Source organism: Oryzias latipes, chromosome 11 (assembly GCF_002234675.1).
Source record: "Oryzias latipes chromosome 11, ASM223467v1".
Classification (NCBI taxonomy): Eukaryota; Metazoa; Chordata; class Actinopteri; order Beloniformes; family Adrianichthyidae; genus Oryzias; species Oryzias latipes.
In genome coordinates, this window is record NC_019869.2 from 20998257 (window position 1) to 21011308 (window position 13052).

Sequence of the window (13052 nt, forward strand, 5' to 3'; positions counted from 1 at the left end):
AAATGCCACACAAACTACAATTTACTTATCAGATTGGGTTTTTCAGCACCAACCTGGTCAGATGTCACCGCAGTGACTGATCTGGCAAGAAGACGCGGCAAAATGACGGAACATTAATTTAAACATGACCTGTCAGAAAGGAATGAAATCGGTCCATTTAATGGAAGTAGGTCACAGCAGAAAAGTATGTGACTGAACAGGCTCCAACTCCAGCTTCCTTCTGCAAGGAGAAGAAAATGAATGCCAAAGAGACGACAGTATGAATGGAATGTGGAGGAAGCTGAGAAACAGACTACTGAGGAAGAGGAGGAAGAGCCAAAGCCGGTTGTTTGTGGTGCTGATGATGCAGGTGGGATGGAGAGAAACCATGAAGGTGCAGCTGCTCAGTCAAACTAAAAAAAAATATTGCCCGAGAACAAAGTTGGGATAAGCTTCCCACCTCTGATGAACAGCTGATTAAGTGACGTTCCCCCACTGCGTCACTACGTCACACAGGTGGGACTGGCAAGCGCAGCACCGACTACAGGGGCCACCGTGGAACTGATATTAACTAATAACTTACATTAATAACTTGCTAATTACCCTCCATCATTCTGATAACTACCCCCACAAACTCCCGGGCTGCTGTCAGCATCAGCAGCGCGCGCGTGCGCCACCTCTCCTCCCATAAACACCAGAGTCGGCGGGTCCTCCGTCGCCGGGAGCAGCAACGTAGGACCGACGACGTCCCGGTGCTCCAGCTCCGCCGATCCACTCGAACAGACCAGACGCGGCTCGAACGGCGGACGGAGGTAGATCCCCCCAACCAACACACCCCCAACTGCCGAGGGCATCACCCCGGCCTCTGAGTCCGTAGTGCGGGGTAAGCTGCTGTGGCTCCGCCGCTCCGGCTGCTTATCGCGGCGCGTCGGTCTGCCGTGCTAAGGCTGCCTCAGTCGGACGGCGTTTCCGGGTTCTTCGGGTGCTTAGAGTTGGGCTGACCGTCGCATCGGCTCAGGATTAGCATAGCGCGAGCTGGTTCTGGTTCCGACAAGAGCGGGCTTGTCAGAACAACAACAACAACAACGTCAACAGAAAGAAGCAGCTGCGGCGCCACGTTTTGTTTTGGTGAGCCGAGCTGCGCGGCTGCCCAAAAATAAAAAAGCCCCATTTTCACGAGCGGTCGTGAGGCTATTTTGCTGACATGATAGCCGAAATGCGAAGGACATTCTTGGGTTTCGGTTGAGGGCCGCACCGCAGCTGTGGGGGTCGTATTTCTGCGTTTACCCCGCAGGAATATTTAAACACCCATGTTTCTCTATGGGATTCCGGCGGATGGGCTAAGCTAACTAGCTAACGAAGTAATTAGGTCATAACTCAAACATGGAGGGGCTGCGTGACGCGGCTCCCAGTGGGGTGACGTCAGCAGGAGGATGCTCTGTTTTCTGTCAGCAGGATTCCAACAGGAAACAGTGTTTTTTGGTGGGGGATTGAGCCTCGACTGAATGTAAACAAGCATCAGATGAACCTCAGAGGAGCTGCTGGTGGTGATGGCGGGCGGGTGGGTGGGTAGGTGTCCTGGGTGGGTGTCCTGTGGAAGCGAGGCTCACAGAAACAGCAGACGCCTTCAAGCTGACCAGGAGAGCAGCTGCACATGTCATGCACCCTTCTCAGCATCTACTATGCAAAAGGATGCTGTCTTCACGCCAGGTGCTCTCTTGTAGGTGACCTTCACCCACAGTGGGGTCTGTGTGGCTGTTGATGTTTTTTTTCAGATGCTATGTAAGCAGCTCCCTCCTCTAGGAACATTTATCTGAATTTTAAAGACTTCCAAAGCTACACATACCTGTTAAAATCTGATCAGAGCTGCTCCAGCAGGTTTGAGGTGACCGTCAAGCAGCAGGCACTTCAGGTGTGTGACGTTTAACCCATAATGTTCACAATGGACAAGCAGGGAGGGGCTTCTTCTTCTTTTTCTACTGTTTACCAACGCATATTTGCCACCTACAGTTGGAAGAGGCTTGTTGTGAAATGTCAAAGCAGTGCTCCAGGAATGTATTTTTCACAGCTCTATTCCGATATGTGACAAATTTGTTGTCATATTAATACAGGCTGAGCATAACCTGCAATATTTTATTTCTCCTCCACGATTGATTTTTGAACAGTTGGCACTTCACTGAAATTAAAAGGGTTATCCAAGTCCTTGATCGTTAAAGTATAACCTGGTTTAACTTTCAATGCGCGTTCAATGACAGAGGGTTTTGAACATGGAGCCTGAAAACGGTCCTAGAAATGTGCGAATCTATGTGAGAGTTTTGAATGCGAAAGCCTGAATTGGCCGTGCTGAGGGCTTTGTGAACGTAGCTTCGGAGCGAATCTCCTTAATTGCCATGATAATAATAATAATGGATTAGATTTATCTGCGCTTTTCCAGACGCCCAAAGCGTTTACAATCTGTCCATTATTCATTCACTCCTCATGTATACTTGGTGATGGTAGAGGCGTGGGTGCCCGTTCGCGCCTACGGCCCCTCTGACCATCACTGGGATATTCATACGCATTCACACATCAGTGGAGCCACACTGGAGGCAGGGAGGGTGAAGTGTCTTGCCCAAGGACACAACGGCAGTTGGCTGGGGGGAGCGGGGATCGAACCGCCCATCCTTCGATCATTGGACGACCTGCTCAACCTCCTGAGCCACTGCCGCATGATTGGTCTGAGCCCATGGTATTTTTGCAGTGGCCAACAAATGAATAATAAAGAAGAAAAAAAATCATATGCAAGTTGTACTTTTAGGAAAAAAGCGCCACACTTCCAAACACCTCTCCCATGCGCGGTGCAAAGCTACGATCGTGCCGCCCACAGTAACGTGCATTCAAGTGACCAGTGTTAACGTAAAGGCAGTTTTTGGGCTTCTGCGTTCAAAACTCTCGCCATCACACACATTGTTAAGACTGTTTTCGGGCTCTATATACAAAACGTGGCTCCGTTGAATGCGTTGAAAGTTAAAGCAGGTCGAATTTTGATCAATCAGGGATCCAGATTTCGTTTTGTCGCATGGACGCCATCCTTTTCAATTGATGGAAGTGCCAGCTGTGAATTGAAAGCAGAGTTGAAACAAACTACAGTAGCGAAAGAAAGAAGAAGAAGAAGCCCCTCCCTGCTTGTCCAGTGTGAAGATTATGGTCTAAAGGCACATTCTTCAACACGTACCACATGCTCAATAAACATGGCAGCAGACTGGGCAGACTTCTTCTGTGTTGCTGTCAGTAGCAAATACTGATACACACACCTGCAGTGCTCTCTAGTGGTTGTTAGTGGGAAAACAACAACCAGATGAGCCTATTCTTGTTTTTTTTAAACCAAGTCAACCCCCCCAGCCAAACTATGCAAAAAAACCTTGTACTCCAAAAATATGGTACCTTGTGACCCAGCTTCTTAAGATGCATCCAGATCATGTAATTTGAACTCAGAACTTGCACAACTGCTGGCACACAACTTATGTAGTCAAAACAAAAATAAACATGAAAGCTGCATTTTCTGGAAATGTGCGGGAGGAGCCTGAGGAAATGCAGCAGACTCCTTCAGTGAAGGTTTCTGTGTTAGCTGGAGATTCTCAGGAACAACAGGTTCGCGCAACCTTCCAAGGCATCCTTCAAGGAGAAGCCGATGGAAAGGTGTTAAAAGGTGAAGCAGCGCCCACACTGAGGAGCTGCAGCCACGACTCAAGCAAGATCGCTGTGAGGTCTCGGTGACGGGCAGCCTGGCCTCGTGTCTGCAAGGGTGCAGCCCCGCTCTATTCTATTTTATGTTGATCTTCTTTGCAGTTACATCATCAGAGCAGTTTTGATCCAGCCTCTGCAGCCTAATCCCTGATCTCTGGAGGACGCAGCTTCTTAGACTGCTCCCGCAGCACTCAGAACAGCAAACGCCCAGAATCAGCTGCGCAGACATTTCGGGTGCATTAAGATCTGCGTTCCACAAATCTAAGAGTCACTGTCAGAATCCACACATTTGTTTGAGTGTGTTTCACTAAAGATGCTGAAATTCTGTTTAGTATTTCACCAAAATGTTCTCATCTTTTTGTGACTCATCACATTTAAGTAAAGACTCCATGGAGTCTGCCTCTCTCCCTACCACAGGCCAGTTTCAGGAGTTAATCGTGCTAGAAACCGGATTTCCGTGTGGAACAAGACGGAACCAGCATTTGATGCGAGCCATATCAGTTTGAAGAAGTGTGTTGGACCGTTCATCTACAGAAAAAACAGATTTACAGATCTCTATGAAGAATGAAGCGCAGAACGATGAGGCATAAAAAAACCCCCAGCTTTTTCTCTAAAGCCAAAGGTGAGGTTTGTTTTCTCTGCGTCTGTGTGCAGCTGCTGTGGAGCTCAGCTGCCTCCGGGGCGCCATCGGTGGCGGCTTCCTCACAGGGCGAAGCATCTTGACGCCCATGGGGATCTCGCATTGAACGAAAGGTAGGCGAGGTGGAGCTCCAGTTCCATCTTCATGTGAGCTCTAGTTGAGTGTTGCTGCTTCAACAGCAGTGAAGGAAAAACAAAGTAATTGTGGAAAAGAACCTTCTTTAGCCTCCCAGTCTTCGTACTAAGTACAAGTGGAGAAACCTGCTTTTGCAAAGAGGATGGAGGGGCCCATTCAGACCCAACAATGCCATCAAACCAGCATGAAGGTCATGGAAAGAAACCGTTTTAGCTCCAATGACGTCTTCAAACACCTTTTCTTTTTTTTTTAACAGAAACGAACAAATGTGAGGAAACACACCACAAGTCCATTGTGGAGCTCATGATAAGACGATGATGTGAAAAAAGTATGCGAAAAAGGAAAATTGCATTAAAAAACACCAAAGAAATATCAGAAAAACTCAAATAGTACTGTATGTGTTCAACGTGAACAAATGTGGCCATTCATGGCAAACCTTGTTGGAAGGATCACACAATGAATCTGTGATGACGGACATCACTGCATATTGCTCATACTTTAACGACAGTACTTTAGGTGCTGTGGTGCATTTTGGAGGTATGAATCTTATGTATTATCTAATCTTCATTCGTGAAAGGTAATATTTTAAAAGGATAACATAAAAGGTAAAAAATATTCTCTCATAAATTGAAAAAAATTTCCGTCGTGAAGGTGGGCTGCTATTATTTTGATTTTGTTCAAAACAGGCTACTTTTCAACAAGCTGCCTTTTTTTTAGTGAATATTGTTGGTTCCATTCCCTTTCTGGTTTTAGCCAGCCTCATGGAGTTAAAAAGGAAGAAAAAAAAATCCACGAGGATGCAAAAACCCTGAATGCCGTTCGTGCAGTTCCGCTGTCTCCTCCTGCAGACCACAACGCCAGGCGGCGCCAAACCTTGCAACCAGATCTGGATGGAAAATGGTCTATTTTTAGGAAGCAGCGGCTCTCATGCAGGCGCATTCATTCGATCTGCTGAACAGGAGCCACGCTGACCCTGTGATGTGAGGATGGGAGTTGAGAGATTCAGACACCAGAGGTGACCCTGCCACCTGCTGGAAGGTTCAGGCCCTGCAGGAAGATATCCATGTTAGACAACATGGAGTCTGCAGAGATGTTCATTTAGCTCAAAAAGAAAAGAGAACATTTTTAGAACATGTTTGAGTTTTAAAGCGGGGCCAGTCCAGGCTTGAATCATTTTAATTTTTATCAAAAATTCTAATTTTATCTTAAAAGTAAACATATAACATGGGATTCCGATGTTATATACTACATTCTAAAATGCACCGTGTTGTCGAGCTTAAACTATAGTTGGATATTGTTAAAAACAAAGCAAGAAAAGCTCCTCTGTTGTCAGCTGTTTGTTCTGATTTTAGCTCATCGTCAGATAGAGAGGAGGCTTCAGCAGAGACCAGGACCAGCCGTCCTCCTGCAGCGCTAACCCACTTCTCCCTGCAGTCCTGCTGCACACCCAGGTGAGCTGCCCCTTCCTCTGACGTCCCCGCAGCAGCACATAAGTCTGACTTGAGATAAAACGCTGCAGCCATCTTAAGGATAACAGACAGGGAGTGTTCTGGTCACACACCCATTCTGTTTGCAGTCTCAGATGTCATGAGATCCACTCTGTTGTAAATGTGTGTGGACTACAGCAGGTTTCCATGTCAAGGTCGGCTCAGATGCCGCTTTCCAACATCTCTGTGCCAAAGCCCTCCATCTCCAGGGTTCCCAGCAGCATGGAGGGCATCAACCACGAGCTGGAGAAGGTCTTCATCAAAGACAACGGTGAAAAAGAGGAGCTCAAGGTCAGCTTTTCCCTCCCCATTGCTTTAAATAGTTGGGACTAGGTTCTGGTCCGACTCTGTCCCATTCCTTTGGGTCTCTGCAGTCCCTGGAGGTCCCAGACGGCCGCCGGGCCCCCTTCCCCCCACAGCAACGCAGCAGCAGTTCCCGCAGCGCTGACACTCAGACCCCATCAGGCCCGGGTCGATCCAGCAGCTGCTCCAGCCTGTCGCCGTGTCCCTCCCCAGCCTGCCCACCAAGATCCCACGACGGTAGCCCGTACTCCACAGAGGACCTGCTGTACGAACGCGACAAAGGAGGTAACCACGTGTGTGGTCGTGTATTTCGTCGACATGATGTCACGAGCACATCCTTACAGTCGTACTTATAGGTTTATATACCCTGGAAGAAATGATGATTTCTTGGTCATTTTTCAGAGAATTTCAACAACTTTTTTTCTGCTCATAATTAGTGTTTGGGTGAAGCCATTAATAGAAACTTCCCAAATGACCCTGTTCTTAATACATTGTATTGCTTCCTTCCAATAACAGCTGGAAGTCTCTTGTTGTGGATGAAGTTCTTTGTTTTCTCCAATGGTGCAGCAACCCGTTCTTCTCGGCAGAAAACCTCATGTTCCTTTCAATTCTTGGGTTGTCTTGCTTGAACTGCCCCGTTTGAGACCTCCACAGAGTGGCTCAATAATACTGAGGTCAGGAAATTGAGACGGCCACCCCAGAAGTTTGGACGTTGCCTTGGATGGTTGTCATGTTGAAATGTCCAAGTGCGTCCCATGTGCAGCCTCTGAGCTGAAGAGTACAAGTTTCCCTCCAGTATCTTCTGATAACTTGCTGCATTCGTCATCAAGTTTCCTTTGTAGCTCACACATTCCCATACCATCATCGATCCACCTCCGTGCTTCACAGCAGGAACAGTGTTCTTTTCATCACAGGCCTTGTTAACTCCTCTCCAAATTTAGTTTATGGTTGTGGCCAAAAGGTTAAATCTTGGTCTCATCACTCCAAAGGAGTTTGGAGGCGTGTCTCTGTGCTGTTGGGTGTGTTGAAGCGCCAGCTATTTTGTGGCATTTGCACAGAGAAAGGCTTTCTTCAGCCCATTTTTCCTCAGGTGCCTCCTTTTTGTATATCTTGAAACCTCCACACCACAGTTTTTCAGAGAGTCCTGGATCACAGCAGAAGTTATTTGTGTACCGGTAGTTTTTTTTGTTTGATTTGTTGTTTTTTGCACATCTTAGGATTTTTCTGGCAGTTCTGGCAGAGGTTTTTGTGACCGCGGTTTGGTTTCAACAGAACCCCTCACTTTCCACGTCTTGATCAAAGTTTGAACACTACTGACTGGCATTCTCAGTTCCTTGGATATCTTCCTGTTCTGCACAGTTCTGTTTTCCCGTAGATCTTTGGACAGCTTTTTAGCTTTCCCCGTGACTTAAGATCCAGAAATGTCAGTGGAGGACTGGATGAAGGATGCAAGAGTCTGTGGGGAGCCCAGAAACTCCAAGACCTCATGTTGATTACAGGCAAATGGGTCACAAGTTGCCATTCCAGCCCTTTTGTATCGGCTTGGGTTATATGGCTTCACCTGACCACTAACTATGAGTGGGGAAAAAGTTTTTGTCTTCTCTGAATTCTCTTTGGTCATTTTTTAGAGTTATTCATTTTCTCTGAAAAATGACCTTTTTTTCCAGGATATTCTAGATTTTCTTGAATATAAAACTGCAGACCTATTCTGTTCTGCATCTTTTTACATCTACTGGTTTTGCTGTTAATTTTCTTACCTAAATGTTTATCATTATTCAGGACTTTTGCTGCTTAAAACGCACGTCAGGATCTCTGACCCACATGTTATTTTGCCTCTTTTAAGCATCTTATAAAGCTTTAGTTTCCTGTGCGTAGCTTTTTTGCAGCCTGACACGGTAGCATCTCTTTGTTTTCAGACAGCGGAAGCAGCTCGCCTCTGCCTAAGTTCGCCTCTTCGCCCAAACCCAACAACAGCTACATGTTCAAACGGGAGCCTCCTGAGGGCTGTGAGAAGATCAAAGCCTTTGAGGAAATGAGGTGAGGAGATCTGCTGCGCCTCAGTCGGTCTCTTCAACAGGATCTCTAACTCTTCCTGTTCCACTCTGCAGCTCCAGACAGTCTGCAACACCGTCTGCCCCCCTCTTCTCCTGCCCCGACAAAAACAAGGTTAACTTCATCCCCACAGGCTCCGCCTTCTGCCCCGTCAGACTGCCTGGCTCGCTGCAACTGGAGTCTGGCCGGGCCGCGGTCTTGGAGCCCAGCCAGGACGGTACGTCTGCCTCACATCTACAGGGGGCGTCCTCGCTCCACGGCGCCCCCACTCAGGTCTCCACGAGCACCAGCACAGACGACCCCCCCGTGGAGCCCTCACCCTCAGAGACTGCAGAGCCTGAGCAGGACAGCCCGGCCATCAGCTAAACCTGAGCAGAGCTGGACTCTGTCTCCTGGCCCCTTCCTAGTGAGCACCGCAACCCACTGTCCTGGCAGGGAGGGGGGACGGTCTTTGTGCTGACCCCTTCCGACCCCTTCTGTCTCTGCATGACACAGCAACCATGTTTCCCCGAGGTCCACCCCACCGACTCCACCAAGACTCGTGCTCTGTGCCGCAGACAGCCAGGCTGTCTGAGGGCTCGTGAACGCACCGCGGCAAGGCGGTCTGGGGGTGGGGCATGCATCTTAATGTGGTAGTATATTTCTGATTAAGTTATATGTTCAATTCTGTTCTCACTGTATAAATAAGCTGCAAACATATATAGATAAATATATAGAGAGAGTTATCTAAATACATTATGAAGAGTAAAGGAAGATGGGGGATTCTGGGTCACTGATCTGGCTTCAGTTGCATCTGCCCCCCCGAGTGCAGTGCCTCCTTCTGGTGACTTCAGCACACTCTGACCGGGGGCAGCTCCTCTTCCTCCTCCTCCTCCTGCTGCTTGTGATAAATACTCTCTGTGGAGAAGGTCGAGTGGGGAAATTGGACCGTCGTGAATGCAGATTGGAGATGCAGCATTTGGGAACATCTGTAGTTAATCTTAGTTGCAGCAACTACTTATGTCAAACGGGACCAATGGAACTGCTGTCACACCTGTAGATACAGCAGACCAGAGGAAAAGTTGGGCTCGATTTGAGAGCCTTTCTTTCAGGACGTCTTTAAAGAAGTTTCCTGCAGGAAAAACGAAACTTTCAGATCAATCTAATCAGAATTAAGCATCTACAGTGCCGGCTTTACTCATGATTATTCTAATTTGACAGAATCAGAACAAATCACAGTTGAAAATGTTAGAATTCAAATTTAACAATGGAGCAGTCAGAGTGAAAATGTTTAGCTGGTGTTTGCTTCATTTTCAACCATTTTTGTTTGTGTTTTTGACGTTTAACATGAATTTCTTTATCGTTCTGGCATCTGTAGTTAGAAGTTCAACAGAAACTGGAGCAGGAAACCGAACGTTCTGGACAAAGCTGTGCTGATGGTTGTCGAACGGGAAGTTTCTGTTTTTGTTTAAGAGCTTCAGATCTGTGTTTCTGTACGTCTGCTCTGCATCCAGCTCCATCCCAAAGCACACATTCCAAGCGAAACCATTCCCATCACCTCATCCTCCTAAGGAGGTTGGAAGTAGGACCAGCAGGCAGCTCCAAGGAAAACCCACAAATCAAAAATTAGCCTGCGGAGGTTGTGTTCCTGCCCCCCACCCAATGCACCTTTACGCACTATGGCAATAAACCTGGTTGTCTGGTCCACTTTGTGCTGTTTCTGTCTGAATCTGCCTCAGTTAATATTTATTAGGTGAACGCACCTTTAGGTGAAGCTTTTTCCACTGACGTTCTTTAAAGCTATGTTCACACTTGGCATGTTGAGGACAGCGCTATTCTTAAGCCATTGACTGTATGAGGAAACTGGACTGAGTAACCCCTCTCCTCTCCCCTACTGTCCCAAATAGGAAGTACCCGCTGGCCCCAAAAAGCCCAAAATCCATAGACGTCTTTTAAGAAATAAACAGCTAATACTCTGTCATATTTATCGGAATAACCTTTCTAGCTCTGGTACCTTTTATTAAGATCTTTATGCTAACCCTAATTGTTTTTCATTATAAGTTTACTGTAGTGCAAGTTATTCAAGTTATAAACTGACCAATCCATAGTAGGTGGTGTCACACTGAACATTTAAAGTGTTGAATAGATTCTCCTGTCCCAGGGACTGAATTGAATGTATTTTGTTGGAGCTGGGGGCAAGTCATTTTCACACTCAACTCAGTCCAATTCTCTTATTCAGTCAATTTCTAACACACATTTAGCCCACCGAGTTCACACTGGACAACCAGGGAGGGGCTTCTTCTAATTCTACAGTTTACTAGCGCTTGTCTGCTACCTGCAGCTGAAAGAGTTTTATGCAAAATGTCAAAGCGGTGGAAATCTCGTGAATTTTGATCCAGGCTTTGTCTTTTAAGCTGCGTTGGCATCACCCACCGGCAACGTGGGTTCAAATGACGACGTAACTATTGTGCTATCCTAGGCACTTTAACATTGGGAGTTGGGTCATCTAGACCCACTAGACAGTGCTCTGAACCTTTTTTCTTCAATGATTTGTGATCTTCACTGGTGTCCATGGATTACATGAAATCTTTCCACCTTTATCCACCTTTGTCATGGTAGGGAGAACACGTCAATGTAAGGGTGGGGTCATTTAAGATAGCACAAGGGTTAAAAAAAAAAAAGGCTATACAAATGGGGAAATGCGCGTTTCAGGCTTCCGCGTTCATAGCCCTCAAGTTCATGTGCAGCTACGCACATTTGTAAAACCATTTTTAGGACTCTATGTACAAAATGCGCGGTCATTGATGTGACTTGTAAGTTAAACCAGGTCGAATTTTGACCAATCGGGGACTCTGATTTCATAGTGACATATGGTTGGCATCTCTTTTCATTCACTGAATATACCAATGATACAAAGTCTTTCATACATCAGAATAGAGTTGAGAAAGAAAATCCTGGAGATTCGTGAGATTTGCACCACTTCAACATGTTGCACAAAGCCTCTTCCAACTGTAGGTGGTGGACAGCGCTAGTAAATAGTAGAAAAGAAGAAGAAGCCCCTCCCTGCTCGTCCAGTGTGAACACCATAGGCTACTTCGATTCGAGAATGAGCTGTGTGGATCATCCAGTCAGAGATTGAAAGCTGTACCTTTGCACAATGGACACCCCAAAGGTGAATATCCCTTGTGTTATCTTGTGGTGTCCAGATGACCCCGCCCTTACATTAACGTGTTCTCCCTACCATGACAAAGGTGGAAAGATTTCATGTAATCATGGAGGCCAGTGAAGATCACAAATCACTGAAGAAAAAAGGTTCAGCGCACTGTCTAGTGGGTCTAGATGACCCAACTCCCAATGTTAACGTGCTCCAAGACTCGTTAACGTTGGGAGTGGGGTCGTCTGGACCCCACAAGATAGCTCAAGGGTTAAGGTGACATCACCAGAAGGTCAGACTTTAGGCCAGAGATAGGGATGACAGCACACGCTTCCTGACTGTTCTCATTTCGTGCAGTCTGAGTCAGAACATGAACAGCATGTGCATCATGCTTGTATTTTAATCTCCAGTATCCCTTGTTCAGATTAGAGGTTTGATCTCAAGTGTCAGCCATTACACCAAAGTTTCACATTTACATATATATAGATATATACATGTATCTATATCTATATATACACGTGTATATGTGCATATATATATATATATATATACACGTGTATATGTGCATATATATATATATATACACGTGTATATGTGCATATATATATATATATACACGTGTATATGTGCATATATATATATATATATATATATATATATATATATATATATATATATATATATATATTAACATATGGTGTAGCGGTATCTCGGCAGCAGACAGGAAGCGGCTGGAGAGGCTGATGAAGAAGACCAGCTCCGTTCTGGGACTGCCCTTGGACTCAATACAGGAGGTGGGTGAGGGGAGGATGGTAGCTAAGCATTGAAAAAGCATTTCTGGTTTTGACTTTAATTTTTAATTATGCTACAGAATCGCTTCCATACATGTTGTCTGTTCACAGCAAAATCTTCAAAATGCAAGCACGAGTCCTCTAATCAACTCCAGGCCTTTTATCTGATTATCTCATAATGACATAACAAGGGAATTGTCCACACCTGCCCATGCAATAGCATGGAAGTCAATTGTCCAATTACTTATGAGTCCATGAAATGAAGGGATTGTGTTTAAAAATGCTTTAGTTTTTCACATTTTAATGCAATCTTTTTGTTCAACCCATGGAATAAAAGCTGAAAGTCTGCACTTCAATGGCATCTGAGTTGTTTTATTTAAAATTTACTGTGGTAATGTACGGAAACTAAATTAGAAAGAATGTGTCTTTGTCCAAATATATATGGTCCTGACTGTATATAAAGTGATGTTCTTGATCTGATCACCGTCTGCAGTTGAGCCGTCTTAAGGATCTTCACAAAAAGGAAAAGAGTTCAGAGGAACTGGTTGGAATTTCTTAAAATAAGATCAACTCCAAACGCTTTAAAACTATAATCAGTTCATTTAAAAAAGAACAAAGGATTTTAACTGTTTTTTTTAATGTAAAAAGTGACCGTTATATTTCAGAGTTTTTGCTGCAGCGTGAAAGAAGACCGTGAAATTGGGTGAATGGAGAGAAATCAGGTGGACGCTTCCATCAGAGCCTGACTGGAGGACACAGATCATCTGCCATTTGGTTTCTAACTGCAACATAGACCAGGTTGGACG

The 13052-nt window shown here is 45.7% G+C and overlaps 1 protein-coding gene across 1 annotated transcript; it reads left to right on the plus strand.

Moving 5' to 3' along the window:
- Positions 1 to 259: 259 nt before the first annotated feature.
- Positions 260 to 10008, plus strand: LOC101175613 (glucocorticoid-induced transcript 1 protein). The gene is made up of 6 exons (XM_020699501.2): positions 260 to 349; positions 5848 to 5931; positions 6106 to 6258; positions 6342 to 6555; positions 8187 to 8307; positions 8379 to 10008. The coding sequence occupies exons 1-6, from the start codon at positions 260 to 262 to the stop codon at positions 8686 to 8688; spliced, it is 972 nt and encodes a 323-aa protein (XP_020555160.2). The 3' UTR covers positions 8689 to 10008.
- The last annotated feature ends 3044 nt before the right edge of the window (positions 10009 to 13052 follow it).